The 19,139-nt window shown below is 46.1% G+C and overlaps 1 protein-coding gene and 26 non-coding genes across 27 annotated transcripts in view; all 27 read right to left on the bottom strand.

Moving 5' to 3' along the window:
• Positions 1-4,041, bottom strand: part of LOC128765258 (homeobox protein Meis1) — a 72,600-nt gene extending 68,559 nt beyond the window's left edge. The window contains exons 1-5 of the mRNA XM_053875847.1: positions 3,391-4,041; positions 2,092-2,312; positions 968-1,109; positions 534-584; positions 167-217 (exon numbers count right to left, since the gene is read on the bottom strand). Coding sequence (XP_053731822.1) covers positions 167-217; positions 534-584; positions 968-1,109; positions 2,092-2,312; positions 3,391-3,402 — 477 coding nt within the window. The 5' untranslated portion in view covers positions 3,403-4,041. The remainder of the gene's footprint in view (positions 1-166; positions 218-533; positions 585-967; positions 1,110-2,091; positions 2,313-3,390) is intronic.
• Positions 4,042-9,559: 5,518 nt separating this feature from the next.
• Positions 9,560-9,642, bottom strand: trnal-cag (transfer RNA leucine (anticodon CAG)). Its single transcript has one exon. It is a non-coding gene; the product is annotated as a tRNA-Leu (tRNA).
• Positions 9,643-9,999: 357 nt separating this feature from the next.
• trnal-cag (transfer RNA leucine (anticodon CAG)) lies at positions 10,000-10,082 on the bottom strand. Its single transcript has one exon. It is a non-coding gene; the product is annotated as a tRNA-Leu (tRNA).
• A 497-nt stretch (positions 10,083-10,579) lies between these two features.
• trnal-cag (transfer RNA leucine (anticodon CAG)) lies at positions 10,580-10,662 on the bottom strand. The gene has a single exon. It is a non-coding gene; the product is annotated as a tRNA-Leu (tRNA).
• Positions 10,663-10,879: 217 nt separating this feature from the next.
• trnal-cag (transfer RNA leucine (anticodon CAG)) lies at positions 10,880-10,962 on the bottom strand. Its single transcript has one exon. It is a non-coding gene; the product is annotated as a tRNA-Leu (tRNA).
• Positions 10,963-11,179: 217 nt separating this feature from the next.
• On the bottom strand, positions 11,180-11,262 carry trnal-aag (transfer RNA leucine (anticodon AAG)). The gene has a single exon. It is a non-coding gene; the product is annotated as a tRNA-Leu (tRNA).
• Positions 11,263-11,479: 217 nt separating this feature from the next.
• On the bottom strand, positions 11,480-11,562 carry trnal-aag (transfer RNA leucine (anticodon AAG)). Its single transcript has one exon. It is a non-coding gene; the product is annotated as a tRNA-Leu (tRNA).
• Positions 11,563-12,059: 497 nt separating this feature from the next.
• trnal-cag (transfer RNA leucine (anticodon CAG)) lies at positions 12,060-12,142 on the bottom strand. Its single transcript has one exon. It is a non-coding gene; the product is annotated as a tRNA-Leu (tRNA).
• Positions 12,143-12,359: 217 nt separating this feature from the next.
• trnal-aag (transfer RNA leucine (anticodon AAG)) lies at positions 12,360-12,442 on the bottom strand. Its single transcript has one exon. It is a non-coding gene; the product is annotated as a tRNA-Leu (tRNA).
• A 217-nt stretch (positions 12,443-12,659) lies between these two features.
• On the bottom strand, positions 12,660-12,742 carry trnal-cag (transfer RNA leucine (anticodon CAG)). The gene has a single exon. It is a non-coding gene; the product is annotated as a tRNA-Leu (tRNA).
• Positions 12,743-13,239: 497 nt separating this feature from the next.
• Positions 13,240-13,322, bottom strand: trnal-aag (transfer RNA leucine (anticodon AAG)). Its single transcript has one exon. It is a non-coding gene; the product is annotated as a tRNA-Leu (tRNA).
• Positions 13,323-13,539: 217 nt separating this feature from the next.
• trnal-cag (transfer RNA leucine (anticodon CAG)) lies at positions 13,540-13,622 on the bottom strand. Its single transcript has one exon. It is a non-coding gene; the product is annotated as a tRNA-Leu (tRNA).
• Positions 13,623-14,119: 497 nt separating this feature from the next.
• Positions 14,120-14,202, bottom strand: trnal-aag (transfer RNA leucine (anticodon AAG)). The gene has a single exon. It is a non-coding gene; the product is annotated as a tRNA-Leu (tRNA).
• Positions 14,203-14,559: 357 nt separating this feature from the next.
• trnal-cag (transfer RNA leucine (anticodon CAG)) lies at positions 14,560-14,642 on the bottom strand. Its single transcript has one exon. It is a non-coding gene; the product is annotated as a tRNA-Leu (tRNA).
• A 217-nt stretch (positions 14,643-14,859) lies between these two features.
• trnal-cag (transfer RNA leucine (anticodon CAG)) lies at positions 14,860-14,942 on the bottom strand. Its single transcript has one exon. It is a non-coding gene; the product is annotated as a tRNA-Leu (tRNA).
• A 217-nt stretch (positions 14,943-15,159) lies between these two features.
• trnal-cag (transfer RNA leucine (anticodon CAG)) lies at positions 15,160-15,242 on the bottom strand. Its single transcript has one exon. It is a non-coding gene; the product is annotated as a tRNA-Leu (tRNA).
• A 217-nt stretch (positions 15,243-15,459) lies between these two features.
• On the bottom strand, positions 15,460-15,542 carry trnal-cag (transfer RNA leucine (anticodon CAG)). The gene has a single exon. It is a non-coding gene; the product is annotated as a tRNA-Leu (tRNA).
• A 217-nt stretch (positions 15,543-15,759) lies between these two features.
• trnal-aag (transfer RNA leucine (anticodon AAG)) lies at positions 15,760-15,842 on the bottom strand. The gene has a single exon. It is a non-coding gene; the product is annotated as a tRNA-Leu (tRNA).
• A 497-nt stretch (positions 15,843-16,339) lies between these two features.
• trnal-aag (transfer RNA leucine (anticodon AAG)) lies at positions 16,340-16,422 on the bottom strand. Its single transcript has one exon. It is a non-coding gene; the product is annotated as a tRNA-Leu (tRNA).
• Positions 16,423-16,779: 357 nt separating this feature from the next.
• Positions 16,780-16,862, bottom strand: trnal-cag (transfer RNA leucine (anticodon CAG)). The gene has a single exon. It is a non-coding gene; the product is annotated as a tRNA-Leu (tRNA).
• Positions 16,863-17,079: 217 nt separating this feature from the next.
• On the bottom strand, positions 17,080-17,162 carry trnal-cag (transfer RNA leucine (anticodon CAG)). Its single transcript has one exon. It is a non-coding gene; the product is annotated as a tRNA-Leu (tRNA).
• A 217-nt stretch (positions 17,163-17,379) lies between these two features.
• On the bottom strand, positions 17,380-17,462 carry trnal-cag (transfer RNA leucine (anticodon CAG)). Its single transcript has one exon. It is a non-coding gene; the product is annotated as a tRNA-Leu (tRNA).
• A 217-nt stretch (positions 17,463-17,679) lies between these two features.
• Positions 17,680-17,762, bottom strand: trnal-aag (transfer RNA leucine (anticodon AAG)). Its single transcript has one exon. It is a non-coding gene; the product is annotated as a tRNA-Leu (tRNA).
• A 217-nt stretch (positions 17,763-17,979) lies between these two features.
• On the bottom strand, positions 17,980-18,062 carry trnal-cag (transfer RNA leucine (anticodon CAG)). The gene has a single exon. It is a non-coding gene; the product is annotated as a tRNA-Leu (tRNA).
• Positions 18,063-18,279: 217 nt separating this feature from the next.
• trnal-cag (transfer RNA leucine (anticodon CAG)) lies at positions 18,280-18,362 on the bottom strand. The gene has a single exon. It is a non-coding gene; the product is annotated as a tRNA-Leu (tRNA).
• A 217-nt stretch (positions 18,363-18,579) lies between these two features.
• trnal-cag (transfer RNA leucine (anticodon CAG)) lies at positions 18,580-18,662 on the bottom strand. Its single transcript has one exon. It is a non-coding gene; the product is annotated as a tRNA-Leu (tRNA).
• Positions 18,663-18,879: 217 nt separating this feature from the next.
• Positions 18,880-18,962, bottom strand: trnal-cag (transfer RNA leucine (anticodon CAG)). The gene has a single exon. It is a non-coding gene; the product is annotated as a tRNA-Leu (tRNA).
• Positions 18,963-19,139: the final 177 nt, after the last annotated feature.

Here is a 19,139-nt window from a genome sequence, read left to right as displayed (position 1 = left end):
GCGCGAGAGGATTTCGGGCTCGCGCTCTCCAGTTGTAACAGCTTGTAATTAAACCCGGAAGAGAGAGCGGCACCCTGATTGATTTTGACGCTAATTACAAGCGACCAGCAAAAATACGTTTATGCAAATGCACTGGACGTGAGAGAAAAGGCCGAGAGAACGTTACCTTCTCCAGCTCCAGCAGGTGGAATCGTAACACTTGAATGGCTTGAATCATCTGGAGAGGAAGGGAACAATGATGGAGACATGAGAGGTGCGAGGAATGTGCGCGCGGACTGAAACATCAGCCTCCGCCACAGAGGAATCAGCTGAGATCCAAATGAAACACGCCAGATGAGAGCGTCATGAATGGAGCGTGTGACAGCACCTTTTTATCTGTGCACACAACCGCGGGCCATCGCATATCAAACACACACAGAAGGAAGCAGGGCGCATTCAAAGCCTTCCGCGACACAACCGACGAACACCGGCTGCGTGGAGCAACGCGAAGGTCACCGTTCCAACGCAACACACCAGGAAAGAAAGCAACTTACCAGGTTGTCCAACTCTGGGTTCGAGGAGAATAAAGGCTTCTCTGCCCGAATCTGGAAAGACATGACGTGTGGAGATCAAACTGTGGCGTCGCTAACACTTCAAGACTTCAACCGAATCCTCACTTTCATGTAAAAGACAAAAACATGACGAAGGGGCCAACAGGCATAAATCTGGACGCCAACAAAATGGCGTAGACAAGTACAGTGCAACACGTGACCAAACAACGACAGCGCCGATCACTTTAACAAATATTCAATTACAAATATATATATATATATTTTTTTATTTTTACTCGGCATTCCGCCATGAATATGAATTTATAAAAAACATGAACAATACGTTGAAGTTTTGTTTTTTTTTAAGTTGAACCTCAAACCAGTCGGAACACGCACTTTTTGTTGTTGACTTTTAGAGGGAAAAAAAAGTTCCCCACCTGTTTGGCAAACACAGCTATATCTTCATTGAACGATTCCGACGAACAGACGTCTCCTCCCGCCACCCCGGGCTCTCTGGGGGTGCACGTCGCTAATTCACATTTCTCGAAAATCAGTGCAAGCAAGGGGAACAGGGGGTGCCTGCGAACACACACGCGCGCGCACACACACACACACACACACACACACACACACACACACACACACACACACAGAAGAGCAGAAATGTCACCAGAGAGCAGAGCGCCGGGTCACGATGACGACTCCAGGCTACAGTGAGACGGTGCTCTGCAGCCACTCGCCCGCCCGGGGGACCTGTGCTGCAGCAGCAGCGCGCCGCGACAGACAGGATGCACACACTCGGAGGAAGAGGCTGCAAACACGTGTGATTAAGACCCAAACGCTCCGGAGTCACCCCCTCTCTCGTGCACGCACACGATACATTTAGAAAAGTCGTCGATCTATGAGCCTCATCTCGTCACCCGCACTCACTGGAGTCAGTCCGCCGGGGTGGGTGACAAATGTTTGGAAAGGGTCAGCATAATTTCACCATTAAAGTGGTGTATTCAAGGCTTCACCACACGGCACGAAGCGAGATGACACAGATTATTGATGTTCATTTACAGGTATCGAGGTGAATTGCAAAATATATTTCTAGCCGTAAATTATTAACGATATACAGACGTGTTGAAAACATAACTAAACTAAACTTTAAGATGTCTTTTTCAATGTCCTCAAGTTAACAAGTAGGTCGGAATGAAAACGCCAGTGGAGCTCATTTAGAGACGTTGTCCAAATTCAAGTGTGGAAAAATACGCTGAAATTATCTCCAAGTGAATAAATGACACGGAGGCTTTGAAGGTTTTAATCGGCTGGAGAACGGAGCATTAATTAAAAAAGTCTTGATAAAGTAATGATTCAGCGCATTCTAAATGGGCACTAAAATAACGTGCAGATAAACGGGTATTTTTGGCAGGTTTGACAATAAAAGTGTGAGTGAAAAGACCGAGCGACTGAGCTGTCGGTGCTCCCGGACTGCCTGCACTCTCCTCCCCCGGGGGTCAGCACGCGCCTCGGCCCCGGCAGAGCGCTCGCTCCCCGGCCTGACAGGAGCTCCACGTACCCGTATATTGCGTCTTTGTCTCTCTTGAGAGCGTCGTTGACCGACGAGCCCATGCTGGGAGGCATGGTGTTGGTGTGGGCGGTGTGCGGGTACTGGTGGGAGTGGAGCTGGGGTCCATGGTTGAGGTGCACCGCCTGCATGGAGCGGGCTCCGTGCGGGTCTCCGTACATGGTGGTCGGGATGCCCACCCCGTCCATCCCGTAGTGGGGCAGGTCTTCGTACTGCGAAGAGACGCACAGATGAAACACTCGCCCCGCGTCTGACTTCAGTTGAAATATTTATTTAAACACGTTTATTTAAAGCCACTGTCATATTTTTAAATTCTAAAACAAGTTTGATTCAAACGCGCACTCAAGACGGGGATCAAAGTGAATTTACAATTTTCATTTTAACTCGCTCCTCACCACATGACAAACTGTACTGTGTTTATGATCCCAACTTTACACTCCAACGTCCAAGTATATGTCAATACTCAGCTATAATAATATCCATGCAATTGTTTCACTGAAATGTATTTTTATTTTATTTCAGCAAAACGTTACTTTACATTTGTATTTAAATATATTTTACATTTTGTTTACACATCTTGTTGACATGTCAGTTTATTACGATAGATAAGTGTGCACCAGTATTTTCAAAACGACAAGTCGGATTAGTAAGGGATTTTATTTATTAACTAGAGGGTATAAATCAACAAGTTAATTATCTACCACCTCGTTATATTATGAAAAGTGTTTTGTGTGAAGATAAACACGTTCATTTGTTTGCAGCGACGCAACAAATGGAGGACGCGCGTTTGTTCTATTAGAAACTTGACAAGTTCATCAACTATCTCGACCAAGCTAAAAATCAAAGTCCTGGCGTCGTTATTTCGACTTTCAATTTTGACTTGGGCTCAGAATCTCCCATTCGGCTCCGAAGAAGCGCGCGGTGGAGCCTCCGTTTTGGAGTTTGGATAAGTTTTAGACTTCATTTTAAAAGTGTCATCAGATGAGATATTTTTTCAAAGACGATTGTTTAGACTGCGAGGGTTGGAAAATGCTCCGATAGTTTCTGATGTTTAACGATCGGGCGTTGTTTACTAATAACTACGCGAGTATTATGGGATTTGGAAGAAATGAGATTTAAAATGCAATGGTGTTGAAACCGGGCGAATTTCGAGGCGAACTAGAAAAGGTGTTTGGCTCTAAACTTTGAGTGCTCCAAGCTGAGCCCCGCGTGTGTGCCACGGCACCGCGCAGGATCACATTCAGTGGAGTCAGAGAAACTTTTGGACTGAGGAGGACCGTCCTTACGTACCCGCTGCGCCATAACCCTGCACTCCCTGGTCGTCCCTTTCACTTGAGATTAATCTCCTGCGATTCCAGCGTGGAAACCAAGAAAGGAAATTCCAAAAGAATCAGGACGTTTCAAGCAAAAAAAAAAAAAAAAAAGAAGAGAGAAATCCGCCTTTTTTCCGAGCGCGTCCGCAGAGCAGCCCCGCTCTCTCTCGGTGTGTGCGCGCTCCGGTTGAGCACCGCGCGGCGGGGGAAGATCCTCGGGAGAAGTGGCACCGCGCTCCCGGTCCTTACAGAGGGGAAGAAAACCAAAGCAAAATAGTCCCTCAGAGCAAGGCGGCGGCGCTCATGTCGGCTCCCCTGCTGTCAGTCAAAAGTAGCGGATGAAGGATGGTCCGGTCCGCGCTAATGGAGTTAAAAAGCCGAGCAGCTTCTCCTCTGCCTTTTCTGTGATCACTCTCTTCTTCCCGGCTTGATTTTCTTATGCAAAAAGAGGAGATGAAGAAGAGGAGGTGGGGTGACAATTCTGCCTTTTTCTTAAAGGAGCCACGGTCGATGCTGCGCGCAGTGTGGATGTGAAGCGTGTGTGTGTGCGCGTGTGTGTGCGCGCGCGCGAGAGAGAGTGTGAGAGCCCGGTTTGTGTGCACAATGGATGTGTGTGTTGAGCTGAGGAGGAGCTGGACCAGACTGCTCAAACCCGGAAGTAGTGGTGGCCATAACAGGTCGCGTCTTGCGCAACGTACCGGGCTGGAGCAAGTGGCGCGTCGAGGAGGGGGGAGTCCCGCGGACGAGCCGGAGACGCCACCGACAGCGCGCCTCCTCCTAAATCATCTTCAAAGTGCACCGAGAAGCGCTGGAAATGTAGATCCGAGTGACTTTTTATGATCTTTCCACCGCTCGTGCACCCGAAGATATACAGTATGGATGAAATAACCAGATCCTGCCGCAGAAAATGTCATCATAAACACTCCAAAACACGCCTTTATATTCACTTTCACTGTGTAGCAACGTCGTGAAATGAGCTGCATCCAGAATAGATAAGTATAAGTATCATAAAACAGCAACAAACAGAGACATTGAGAGTGTAAAGCTCAAGTGAAAACAACTGTCTCCGACTAAAGATTAATCTCGAACGCTCATGCGCAGTGTGAAGTCAACACTTCGATCACCGTTTCAGAACCCGTCAATAATAAATATGTTCCTTATTTCCGCCCACAGGCTGGAGCCGCCGCTGCCGGTCCGCCCCCCCCTACTGTAGTGAGAAATGGGTCGCTCCAGCCTGGGCGGCCCGTCCAATGGCAGACGGGCTCCGGGATGGGAGCCCTCTATTGGCTCCCAGCACCATCGATCCGGGACGGATTGATCGGCTCGCAGGCCACATCAGCGCGGAGCTGCCAAACACCGAAATACATGCTGATGAGAAAACGCAGTTTAGCGCTGGTTCTTACTTTCGAACAAGTGGAGCCGAAGGACGTGGTCGTAAACGCCGGGTCCACTTCAGAGATATTTACACCTGGAGCCCCTCAACATGTTGCCCAGACACCAAACTCTTGAACGGATGCAGAATAAACACCAACGCCTCTGAAGACGAATTAATTCTGGCGAGCCATTTTAGTGGCAGAACCTAAACGAGGCTCCGGTGTTGAGCGCAGAGCTGATGTTGCCCATTTTAACCAGCACACAAAGCAGACGTGACCTGCACTACACTACAGTTGACTCGAGCTGAGAGTCGACCAGTTTTATTAGATATTGTAAATAAATATACTGCAGATGGGTGATTCGTTTTTAGAAACGCTCCGTCGTAATATTTAATATATATATTTTCTTGTCTGTTAAGGTTCGAAAAGACATTGTTTATTTATCATTGGATTGCTTCGTTTTGCACGCTTGTTCTTCTTCTTTTGCTTCATGAGTCAAAACTCAGAAGTCTTGTGGCGCAAAGAACAAACAATGGGAAATTACAGTTTATTTTTGCTGTTAAAACACCACTTTTTTAACCCGTGACACACAGTTTCGGGGATTATACTAGAATAAATTCCAACAGCGCAAACCCCAGTCATTTGTTTTTGTGCATAAACACATTTAGTGGTTATTATTTTTGAGTTAAAAGTGAAATACGATCTGCTCGCTTTTGTTTCCTTGAGTTGATCTGTTTGGATTGCTGAACTTGTTGAGTGTGTACAGAGCTGAATGATCCCGTGATTGTGCTCACAAGGTGTTGCAGGTCTCCGACAGTCTCTTTTCTTCCATCCGCAGCGGTGCGCACCGCGCTCATCGATCATCTAAAAACACGCTGTCAAAACACGACGATGCGGCTTCACACGTTTTCGCGCTGAAACCTGCGGTGAAGAAGAGCGGTTTGATCTGACGGGACAACTTCTGCAGGCGGGGAGCCACTCCGGATTCCTCCCGCAGTCCGGCCGAGCACGCCCGCGGGGCGCAGACCGCACAGGCGCGCCGACTTTTACGCACACGGACCCCGGATGAACGAAGCGCTTTCCGATTCGTGGCTGCTGCTTTATGCCTCGCTTATCCCACCAGGTGAGTCTTGCATTAGTTGATGCGTAATGATGGGTATTTTACGCGCCTGGAACCGCCTCCGTCACAAATTTTAGTGCGCAATAGAGGCCAAATTATCTCAGTAAAAACAAACCGCCACGGCGTTATAAAGCAATTACGTCCCTTCAATTAGCGACCATAAAGTGGAAACTCCACTTTCTCTTCCTTTGGTGAGGGTCAGCGCATTTTGGGGTGAGCTGAAGGGGGGCGGGAGGGGAGGGCAAAGAGCGTCATTTCGGTTTAATCCGCTTTGCGCTGACGGTAATGCTCTGGAGTGGCTTCAATAAAATCAGCAGGTATTAGTTTTTCACGCGCTGTGATGGGAGCTGGAACTCGCACTGTGGCGCATTGGAACACGTTGGCGACGAGGTTTCTTTTACTTAGCGATTGGAACACAGGCCACTTAAAAGCCAGGCCGAGCTTTGTGATCACAGTATACACAGCAAATGCGCATTATTGCGCTATCAAAGGGCCGGTGAGGGCCCGGCTAAGTGGGTCGGTGGTGGACGGCAACTGGCAGCCCGAGGAGTCACGCAGAGGTCAAGCTTTTTTGCAGCCCCTGCAGCTCGGAGAGACGTGTTGGGATCCGCAAATGTCCGTCTGTGTGGCCACACCGAGGCATAAGGAATGTGGCGGAGGAATTTGAAGCGAACAGACGCTCTTGAAAGAAATACTCACATTTAACAGCGGCGTTTTCTTGAGGATAATTTTGTGCGTATATGAGACTGACACGCCACAGCGTCATCGTTAGGAGCCTTCCGTGTATTTATTTATATATTGTGTGTTTGAAACCTAGAAGTTGGTCAGTCATATTGAAAGTCACTTTCCTGCACCGACCTTCATAATCACACTGACAATCGGATCAGTTCATTTTCAACTTGAAATTCAAATCTAAATCACGTCCTAATGTAAACAGCGGTTTCATAATCCTGCAAAAAAAACGTCTTCAATATAATTCGGGCACACACGTCCATTTAAGTCCGAGTTTCACCGTCACTAACATGTCACTTTTTGTTGGATACATTTGAATTCCACTTGAGAAAGATTGGCCTTGGATTGGATTTCACCTCCTCTTGCTTCTCACACGCATTAATGCTTAATCATTTGCGCCTCCTAGCGGCGGCGTTGGGTACGACGCCGGTGCACAGACAGGAGGCTGAAGCTGCGGCATAAAAATGTAAGTTCACACACACGCGCACGCCGTTTTTTGGCCTTTGTTTTAAATAATATATATTTTGTTCTTTTATAAGGACTTGACTTGGATAAAAAATAAAATAAAATAAACGACACATCATTCTGTATGAAAATGACTGTTGTATTCTCCAATAAACATTGCTGAAACCCTGTCGTGTTTAATAGTCATTTGTGCAAAAAGTGTAAATCTGTGCATCATCTTTGATGTGTTTAAAAAATATACAACTTCAAGAAGGACTTAAAGAACTGCAGACAATTCCCTGAAAATAAGAGAGTGACAGACAATACAAATGTGACTTTTCAGGTGTGAATATGACTGTAACTGTCGGTCCACTGCTACTTACTCAACGGTGCCACGGTTTGGGGGCTTGAAGAGGGAGGTGGGGGTGTAGACAAAAGAACCCGAATTAAAGCGAGGGCAAGAGACGAGAACCAAGCGGTTGGACTCAGCGACGGAGAGGAGCCGCTCAGATGTGAGAGTCTGACATCACACCTATAGATACATATGTGATCCACATCTGCTTCCCTATATGGTGAGAAGTGAGTGAGACGACACACACACACACACACACACGCGGGGGAGAGAGGCCTGAAATAAAAGCTGCAAGTCAATTTTCACATTGTGGCCGCGGCCGCCGGGTCAGCGGCTCCGCTTTTACCTTGAAAATGCTGGCGAGTCTGAATTAACCCCACAGAAGGATGGAGATCGCACTCTCTCTCACTCTCTCGCTCGCTCTCTCTCTCTCACACACACACACACACACACACACACACCTCCTCCGCCTCCTGCCGCAGCGTTTGTCACGAAGCTATTATTTCAGGTGTGTTAATGGTGTTGCAGACACATCTGCTGAGGAGAGGAGAGGAGGGCAGAGAAGAGTGTAAAAAGACAGATGAGCGCTCGGAACAAATTCATGTTTTCACCTGAAACCACTTCTATTGTCTTGCTGTGGCACCACAGGCTGTTTAATGAACTCAGCCGTTCACAACAAATCAGTTTTAGCGAAGACACGGAAGAACAAAAACATCCATTTATTGGTCATAAATGACAATATTATGACTATATAACCAAAGATGGAGGGAAATGTTGACATCAAAAGCAGCTCTTCACAACTGGTGTGGCTTCGAGGCCCCTCGAGACCAAACAACACGACACTTGACTGTAAAATTAAGATTAAAAAAATCAATGAAATGAAAAAATAAACCTTTAAATTAATCAAAGAAAGTGATGCCATTTGAACACAATGCACTACTTTTGTTTTCATATTACAAATCTCACGAGTTCAATTGAATTTTATCGAATGAAACCTAAAACCCTCCATTGTCTTTGTGAATAATCACAATTCTAAAGCAAGTTGTAACCAAGGTTTTGCTGGTCTTTCGCCTCTGCATTCTCCGCTTCGAGAATTCCCAACGTGCTGGTTTTGTTGGACCGAACAAGAGTTGATGTCTTGTTTCCAGCCGACACAGAGCCACAAGCAGAGCTTAGCATAACAAACTGTTGAGGGAAGAACCTTCACTCACTGAAGGCTTGTGTGTGGAGACGCGGCTTCAGCTCTGTTTTGGTTGGCACTTGGTTAGACCCATGCAGGAAATGCTAGCATGTAGCACAGGCGGACCCCGCCGCCCAAGGATTTCACACCCTTATAACATGTTCCCTATTGATCGGCAGCACTTGGTCCACAGATGGAACACGACTTGACGGACAGAAGTAAGAAGAAATGAAGTAAGCCGTCACCTATGGAGCTGGCATCTCTGTGGCGGTGCTCAGTTGTAACTGATGGCTACGATGACTGGCATCAGATGTCTCAACGAAGTGGCGCCACCCAGAGAAGAACGAGCTGCTGGACAGGGAGGTGAGCAAGGTAGAGCGGGGAGGTGAGTCACACCTTCCTCCAAGACTGTGAATTGATCAGCAGCTTGGACAGAAAAAGAGGAGGAATCAAAAGCGAAAGAAACGGAGCAAAAAGGAGGAGAGAAAAAGAAAATGGGTCTGAAACCTCACGGCTGAGGAAGAGGTGTGAAGACTAATCTTCCATTGGTCGGGAGTAAGTTGGTCTAGAGAGGAGAGCTGAGTGAAAGTGCAGCGGTACCTGGTGGAAATAAAGCACAGACCCATGAGAAACACCTGGCTGAAAACCCAAGCAAGTCTCATGAGCCACAGGCCAAGACGTTCAAACCCACGCCTCCAGAAGAGACTGCGATCCTTAACACAGAGTTTTCCGCTCATAACAATTTTTCAAAAAATGTCAGTAGTACGACATGAAGTCAGTCAGCATTATCGTTGTGGAAAGTCACTGTCAGAAATGGGATTCGAACCCACACCGCCACAAAAGATCGCAACCTTAATGCAGAGCTTTCCGCTCAAAGACTAATTTTTCAACAAAGGTCAGTTATTCTACATGAAGTCAGTCAACAGTGTCATTACGAAAAGTCACTGTCAGAAGTGGGATTCGAACCCACGCCTCCAGAAGAGACTGCGACCTGAACGCAGCGCCTTGGACCGCTCGGCCATTCTGACACTTTTATAAGAGTTTTCTGCTGTGAGAATAATGCCGTAACTAAAGGTCAGTCAACAGTATCATTACGAAAAGTCACTGTTCGAAATGGGATTCGAACCCACGCCTCCACAAAAGATCGCAACCTTAATGCAGAGCTTTCCGCTCAAAGACTGATATTTCAACAAAGGTCAGTTGTTCAACATGACGTCAGTCAGCATTATCGTTGTGGAAAGTCACTGTCAGAAGTGGGATTCGAACCAACGCCTCCACAAAAGATTGTGACCTTGATGCAGAGTTTTCCCCTCAAAGACTGATATTTCAACAAATGTCAGTTGGTCAACATGACGTCAGTCAGCATTATCGTTGTGAAAAGTCACTGTCAGAAGTGGGATTCGAACCCACGCCTCCAGAAGAGACTGCGACCTGAACGCAGCGCCTTGGACCGCTCGGCCATTCTGACACTTTTATAAGAGTTTTCTGCTGTGAGAATAATGCCGTAACGAAAGGTCAGTCAACAGTATCATTACGAAAAGTCACTGTTCGAAATGGGATTCGAACCCACGCCTCCACAAGAGGTTGCGACCTTAATGCAGAGTTTTCCCCTCAAAGACTGATATTTCAACAAATGTCAGTTGTTCAACATGAAGTCAGTCAGCATTATCGTTGTGAAAAGTCACTGTCAGAAGTGGGATTCGAACCCACGCCTCCACAAAAGATCGCAACCTTAATGCAGATTTTTCCGCTCAAAGACTAATTTTTCAAGAAAGGTCAGTTATTCTACATGAATTCAGTCAACAGTATCATTACGAAAAGTCGCTGTCAGAAGTGGGATTCGAACCCACGCCTCCACAAAAGATCGCAACCTTAATGCAGAGCTTTCCGCTCATAGACTGATATTTCAACAAATGTCAGTTGTTCAACATGAAGTCAGTCAGCATTATCGTTGTGAAAAGTCACTGTCAGAAGTGGGATTCGAACCCACGCCTCCAGAAGAGACTGCGACCTGAACGCAGCGCCTTGGACCGCTCGGCCATTCTGACACTTTTATAGGAGTTTTCTGCAGTGAGAATAATGCCGTAACTAAAGGTCAGTCAACAGTATCATTACGAAAAGTCACTGTCAGAAGTGGGATTCGAACCCACGCCTCCACAAAAGGTTGCGACCTTAATGCAGAGTTTTCCCCTCAAAGACTGATATTTCAACAAATGTCAGCTGTTCAACATGAAGTCAGTCAGCATTATCGTTGTGAAAAGTCACTGTCAGAAGTGGGATTCGAACCCACGCCTCCAGAAGAGACTGCGACCTGAACGCAGTGCCTTGGACCGCTCGGCCATTCTGACACTTTTATAAGAGTTTTCTGCTGTGAGAATAATGCCGTAACGAAAGGTCAGTCAACAGTATCATTACGAAAAGTCACTGTTCGAAATGGGATTCGAACCCACGCCTCCACAAAAGATCGCAACCTTAATGCAGAGCTTTCCGCTCAAAGACTGATATTTCAACAAAGGTCAGTTGTTCAACATGACGTCAGTCAGCATTATCGTTGTGAAAAGTCACTGTCAGAAGTGGGATTCGAACCCACGCCTCCAGAAGAGACTGCGACCTTAACGCAGCGCCTTGGACCGCTCGGCCATTCTGACACTTTTATAGGAGTTTTCTGCAGTGAGAATAATGCCGTAACTAAAGGTCAGTCAACACTATCATTACGAAAAGTCACTGTCAGAAGTGGGATTCGAACCCACGCCTCCACAAAAGATTACGACCTTAATGCAGAGTTTTCCCCTCAAAGACTTATATTTCAACAAATATCAGTTGTTCAACATGACGTCAGTCAGCATTATCGTTGTGAAAAGTCACTGTCAGAAGTGGGATTCGAACCCACGCCTCCAGAAGAGACTGCGACCTTAACGCAGCGCCTTGGACCGCTCGGCCATTCTGACACTTTTATAAGAGTTTTCTGCTGTGAGAATAATGCCGTAACGAAAGGTCAGTCAACAGTATCATTACGAAAAGTCACTGTTCGAAATGGGATTCGAACCCACGCCTCCACAAGAGGTTGCGACCTTAATGCAGAGTTTTCCCCTCAAAGACTGATATTTCAACAAATGTCAGTTGTTCAACATGAAGTCAGTCAGCATTATCGTTGTGAAAAGTCACTGTCAGAAGTGGGATTCGAACCCACGCCTCCACAAAAGATCGCAACCTTAATGCAGATTTTTCCGCTCAAAGACTAATTTTTCAAGAAAGATCAGTTATTCTACATGAATTCAGTCAACAGTATCATTACGAAAAGTCGCTGTCAGAAGTGGGATTCGAACCCACGCCTCCACAAAAGATCGCAACCTTAATGCAGAGCTTTCCGCTCATAGACTGATATTTCAACAAATGTCAGCTGTTCAACATGAAGTCAGTCAGCATTATCGTTGTGAAAAGTCACTGTCAGAAGTGGGATTCGAACCCACGCCTCCAGAAGAGACTGCGACCTGAACGCAGCGCCTTGGACCGCTCGGCCATTCTGACACTTTTATAAGAGTTTTCTGCTGTGAGAATAATGCCGTAACTAAAGGTCAGTCAACAGTATCATTACGAAAAGTCACTGTCAGAAGTGGGATTCGAACCCACGCCTCCACAAAAGATCGCAACCTTAATGCAGAGCTTTCCGCTCAAAGACTGATATTTCAACAAAGGTCAGTTGTTCAACATGACGTCAGTCAGCATTATCGTTGTGAAAAGTCACTGTCAGAAGTGGGATTCGAACCCACGCCTCCAGAAGAGACTGCGACCTTAACGCAGCGCCTTGGACCGCTCGGCCATTCTGACACTTTTATCGGAGTTTTCTGCAGTGAGAATAATGCCGTAACTAAAGGTCAGTCAACACTATCATTACGAAAAGTCACTGTCAGAAGTGGGATTCGAACCCACGCCTCCACAAAAGATTACGACCTTAATGCAGAGTTTTCCCCTCAAAGACTTATATTTCAACAAATATCAGTTGTTCAACATGACGTCAGTCAGCATTATCGTTGTGAAAAGTCACTGTCAGAAGTGGGATTCGAACCCACGCCTCCAGAAGAGACTGCGACCTGAACGCAGCGCCTTGGACCGCTCGGCCATTCTGACACTTTTATAAGAGTTTTCTGCTGTGAGAATAATGCCGTAACGAAAGGTCAGTCAACAGTATCATTACGAAAAGTCACTGTTCGAAATGGGATTCGAACCCACGCCTCCACAAGAGGTTGCGACCTTAATGCAGAGTTTTCCCCTCAAAGACTGATATTTCAACAAATGTCAGTTGTTCAACATGAAGTCAGTCAGCATTATCGTTGTGAAAAGTCACTGTCAGAAGTGGGATTCGAACCCACGCCTCCACAAAAGATCGCAACCTTAATGCAGATTTTTCCGCTCAAAGACTAATTTTTCAAGAAAGGTCAGTTATTCTACATGAATTCAGTCAACAGTATCATTACGAAAAGTCGCTGTCAGAAGTGGGATTCGAACCCACGCCTCCACAAAAGATCGCAACCTTAATGCAGAGCTTTCCGCTCATAGACTGATATTTCAACAAATGTCAGTTGTTCAACATGACGTCAGTCAGCATTATCGTTGTGAAAAGTCACTGTCAGAAGTGGGATTCGAACCCACGCCTCCAGAAGAGACTGCGACCTTAACGCAGCGCCTTGGACCGCTCGGCCATTCTGACACTTTTATAGGAGTTTTCTGCAGTGAGAATAATGCCGTAACTAAAGGTCAGTCAACAGTATCATTACGAAAAGTCACTGTCAGAAGTGGGATTCGAACCCACGCCTCCACAAAAGGTTGCGACCTTAATGCAGAGTTTTCCCCTCAAAGACTGATATTTCAACAAATGTCAGCTGTTCAACATGAAGTCAGTCAGCATTATCGTTGTGAAAAGTCACTGTCAGAAGTGGGATTCGAACCCACGCCTCCAGAAGAGACTGCGACCTGAACGCAGCGCCTTGGACCACTCGGCCATTCTGACACTTTTATAAGAGTTTTCTGCTGTGAGAATAATGCCGTAACTAAAGGTCAGTCAACAGTATCATTACGAAAAGTCACTGTCAGAAGTGGGATTCGAACCCACGCCTCCACAAAAGATTACGACCTTAATGCAGAGTTTTCCGCTCAAAGACTGATATTTCAACAAAGGTCAGTTGTTCAACATGACGTCAGTCAGCATTATCGTTGTGAAAAGTCACTGTCAGAAGTGGGATTCGAACCCACGCCTCCACAAAAGATCGCAACCTTAATGCAGATTTTTCCGCTCAAAGACTAATTTTTCAAGAAAGGTCAGTTATTCTACATGAATTCAGTCAACAGTATCATTACGAAAAGTCGCTGTCAGAAGTGGGATTCGAACCAACGCCTCCACAAAAGATTGTGACCTTGATGCAGAGTTTTCCCCTCAAAGACTGATATTTCAACAAATGTCAGTTGGTCAACATGACGTCAGTCAGCATTATCGTTGTGAAAATTCACTGTCAGAAGTGGGATTCGAACCCACGCCTCCAGAAGAGACTGCGACCTTAACGCAGCGCCTTGGACCGCTCGGCCATTCTGACACTTTTATGAGAGTTTTCTGCTGTGAGAATAATGCCGTAACTAAAGGTCAGTCAACAGTATCATTACGAAAAGTCACTGTTCGAAATGGGATTCGAACCCACGCCTCCACAAAAGATCGCAACCTTAATGCAGAGCTTTCCGCTCAAAGACTGATATTTCAACAAAGGTCAGTTGTTCAACATGACGTCAGTCAGCATTATCGTTGTGGAAAGTCACTGTCAGAAGTGGGATTCGAACCAACGCCTCCACAAAAGATTGTGACCTTGATGCAGAGTTTTCCCCTCAAAGACTGATATTTCAACAAATGTCAGTTGGTCAACATGACGTCAGTCAGCATTATCGTTGTGAAAAGTCACTGTCAGAAGTGGGACTCGAACCCACGCCTCCAGAAGAGACTGCGACCTGAACGCAGCGCCTTGGACCGCTCGGCCATTCTGACACTTTTATAAGAGTTTTCTGCTGTGAGAATAATGCCGTAACTAAAGGTCAGTCAACAGTATCATTACGAAAAGTCACTGTCAGAAGTGGGATTCGAACCCACGCCTCCACAAAAGGTTGCGACCTTAATGCAGAGTTTTCCCCTCAAAGACTGATATTTCAACAAATGTCAGCTGTTCAACATGAAGTCAGTCAGCATTATCGTTGTGAAAAGTCACTGTCAGAAGTGGGATTCGAACCCACGCCTCCAGAAGAGACTGCGACCTGAATGCAGCGCCTTGGACCGCTCGGCCATTCTGACACTTTTATAGGAGTTTTCTGCAGTGAGAATAATGCCGTAACTAAAGGTCAGTCAACACTATCATTACGAAAAGTCACTGTCAGAAGTGGGATTCGAACCCACGCCTCCACAAAAGATTACGACCTTAATGCAGAGTTTTCCCCTCAAAGACTTATATTTCAACAAATATCAGTTGTTCAACATGACGTCAGTCAGCATTATCGTTGTGAAAAGTCACTGTCAGAAGTGGGATTCGAACCCACGCCTCCAGAAGAGACTGCGACCTGAACGCAGCGCCTTGGACCGCTCGGCCATTCTGACACTTTTATAAGAGTTTTCTGCTGTGAGAATAATGCCGTAACGAAAGGTCAGTCAACAGTATCATTACGAAAAGTCACTGTTCGAAATGGGATTCGAACCCACGCCTCCACAAGAGGTTGCGACCTTAATGCAGACTTTTCCCCTCAAAGACTGATATTTCAACAAATGTCAGCTGTTCAACATGAAGTCAGTCAGCATTATCGTTGTGGAAAGTCACTGTCAGAAGTGGGATTCGAACCCACGCCTCCAGAAGAGACTGCGACCTGAACGTAGCGCCTTGGACCGCTCGGCCCTTCTGACACTTTTATAGGAGTTTTCTGCTGTGAGAATAATGCCGTAACTAAAGGTCAGTCAACAGTATCATTACGAAAAGTCACTGTTCGAAATGGGATTCGAACCCACGCCTCCACAAAAGATTGTGACCTTAATGCAGAGTTTTCGCCTCAAAGACTGATATTTCAACAAAGGTCAGTTGTTCAACATGACGTCAGTCAGCATTATCGTTGTGAAAAGTCACTGTCAGAAGTGGGATTCGAACCCACGCCTCCAGAAGAGACTGCGACCTTAACGCAGCGCCTTGGACCGCTCGGCCATTCTGACACTTTTATAAGAGTTTTCTGCTGTGAGAATAATGCCGTAACTAAAGGTCAGTCAACAGTATCATTACGAAAAGTCACTGTCAGAAGTGGGATTCGAACCCACGCCTCCACAAAAGATTACGACCTTAATGCAGAGTTTTCCGCTCAAAGACTGATATTTCAACAAAGGTCAGTTGTTCAACATGACGTCAGTCAGCATTATCGTTGTGAAAAGTCACTGTCAGAAGTGGGATTCGAACCCACGCCTCCACAAAAGATCGCAACCTTAATGCAGATTTTTCCGCTCAAAGACTAATTTTTCAAGAAAGGTCAGTTATTCTACATGAATTCAGTCAACAGTATCATTACGAAAAGTCGCTGTCAGAAGTGGGATTCGAACCAACGCCTCCACAAAAGATTGTGACCTTGATGCAGAGTTTTCCCCTCAAAGACTGATATTTCAACAAATGTCAGTTGGTCAACATGACGTCAGTCAGCATTATCGTTGTGAAAATTCACTGTCAGAAGTGGGATTCGAACCCACGCCTCCAGAAGAGACTGCGACCTTAACGCAGCGCCTTGGACCGCTCGGCCATTCTGACACTTTTATAAGAGTTTTCTGCTGTGAGAATAATGCCGTAACTAAAGGTCAGTCAACAGTATCATTACGAAAAGTCACTGTTCGAAATGGGATTCGAACCCACGCCTCCACAAAAGATCGCAACCTTAATGCAGAGCTTTCCGCTCAAAGACTGATATTTCAACAAAGGTCAGTTGTTCAACATGACGTCAGTCAGCATTATCGTTGTGGAAAGTCACTGTCAGAAGTGGGATTCGAACCAACGCCTCCACAAAAGATTGTGACCTTGATGCAGAGTTTTCCCCTCAAAGACTGATATTTCAACAAATGTCAGTTGGTCAACATGACGTCAGTCAGCATTATCGTTGTGAAAAGTCACTGTCAGAAGTGGGATTCGAACCCACGCCTCCAGAAGAGACTGCGACCTGAACGCAGCGCCTTGGACCGCTCGGCCATTCTGACACTTTTATAAGAGTTTTCTGCTGTGAGAATAATGCCGTAACTAAAGGTCAGTCAACAGTATCATTACGAAAAGTCACTGTCAGAAGTGGGATTCGAACCCACGCCTCCACAAAAGGTTGCGACCTTAATGCAGAGTTTTCCCCTCATAGACTGATATTTCAACAAATGTCAGTTGTTCAACATGAAGTCAGTCAGCATTATCGTTGTGAAAAGTCACTGTCAGAAGTGGGATTCGAACCCACGCCTCCAGAAGAGACTGCGACCTGAACGCAGCGCCTTGGACCGCTCGGCCATTCTGACACTTTTATAAGAGTTTTCTGCTGTGAGAATAATCCCGTAACTAAAGGTCAGTCAACAGTATCATTACGAAAAGTCACTGTCAGAAGTGGGATTCGAACCCACGCCTCCACAAAAGATCGCAACCTTAATGCAGAGCTTTCCGCTCAAAGACTGATATTTCAACAAAGGTCAGTTGTTCAACATGACGTCAGTCAGCATTATCGTTGTGAAAATTCACTGTCAGAAGTGGGATTCGAACCCACGCCTCCAGAAGAGACTGCGACCTGAACGCAGCGCCTTGGACCGCTCGGCCATTCTGACACTTTTATAGGAGTTTTCTGCAGTGAGAATAATGCCGTAACTAAAGGTCAGTCAACACTATCATTACGAAAAGTCACTGTCAGAAGTGGGATTCGAACCCACGCCTCCACAAAAGATTACGACCTTAATGCAGAGTTTTCCCCTCAAAGACTTATATTTCAACAAATATCAGTTGTTCAACATGACGTCAGTCAGCATTATCGTTGTGAAAAGTCACTGTCAGAAGTGGGATTCGAACCCACGCCTCCAGAAGAAACTGCGACCTTAACGCAGCGCCTTGGACCGCTCGGCCATTCTGACACTTTTATAAGAGTTTTCTGCTGTGAGAATAATGCCGTAACTAAAGGTCAGTCAACAGTATCATTACGAAAAGTCACTGTTCGAAATGGGATTCGAACCCACGCCTCCACAAGAGGTTGCGACCTTAATGCAGAGTTTTCCCCTCAAAGACTGATATTTCAACAAATGTCAGCTGTTCAACATGAAGTCAGTCAGCATTATCGTTGTGGAAAGTCACTGTCAGAAGTGGGATTCGAACCCACGCCTCCAGAAGAGACTGCGACCTGAACGCAGCGCCTTGGACCGCTCGGCCATTCTGACACTTTTATAGGAGTTTTCTGCTGTGAGAATAATGCCGTAACTAAAGGTCAGTCAACAGTATCATTACGAAAAGTCACTGTTCGAAATGGGATTCGAACCCACGCCTCCACAAGAGGTTGCGACCTTAATGCAGAGTTTTCCCCTCAAAGACTGATATTTCAACAAATGTCAGCTGTTCAACATGAAGTCAGTCAGCATTATCGTTGTGGAAAGTCACTGTCAGAAGTGGGATTCGAACCCACGCCTCCAGAAGAGACTGCGACCTGAACGCAGCGCCTTGGACCGCTCGGCCATTCTGACACTTTTATAGGAGTTTTCTGCTGTGAGAATAATGCCGTAACTAAAGGTCAGTCAACAGTATCATTACGAAAAGTCACTGTTCGAAATGGGATTCGAACCCACGCCTCCACAAGAGGTTGCGACCTTAATGCAGAGTTTTCCCCTCAAAGACTGATATTTCAACAAATGTCAGCTGTTCAACATGAAGTCAGTCAGCATTATCGTTGTGGAAAGTCACTGTCAGAAGTGGGATTCGAACCCACGCCTCCAGAAGAGACTGCGACCTGAACGCAGCGCCTTGGACCGCTCGGCCATTCTGACACTTTTATAAGAGTTTTCTGCTGTGAGAATAATGCCGTAACTAAAGGTCAGTCAACAGTATCATTACGAAAAGTCACTGTTCGAAATGGGATTCGAACCCACGCCTCCACAAGAGGTTGCGACCTTAATGCAGAGTTTTCCCCTCAAAGACTGATATTTCAACAAATGTCAGCTGTTCAACATGAAGTCAGTCAGCATTATCGTTGTGGAAAGTCACTGTCAGAAGTGGGATTCGAACCCACGCCTCCAGAAGAGACTGCGACCTGAACGCAGCGCCTTGGACCGCTAGGCCCTTCTGACACTTTTATAGGAGTTTTCTGCTGTGAGAATAATGCCGTAACTAAAGGTCAGTCAACAGTATCATTACGAAAAGTCACTGTTCGAAATGGGATTCGAACCCACGCCTCCACAAAAGATTGTGACCTTAATGCAGAGTTTTCCCCTCAAAGACTGATATTTCAACAAATGTCAGTTGTT

The sequence above is a fragment of the Synchiropus splendidus genome, chromosome 9, assembly GCF_027744825.2.
Source record: "Synchiropus splendidus isolate RoL2022-P1 chromosome 9, RoL_Sspl_1.0, whole genome shotgun sequence".
Lineage (NCBI taxonomy): Eukaryota > Metazoa > Chordata > Actinopteri > Syngnathiformes > Callionymidae > Synchiropus > Synchiropus splendidus.
Note: the sequence above shows the minus strand (reverse complement) of the source record. Positions and strands in the feature narration are given on the sequence as shown.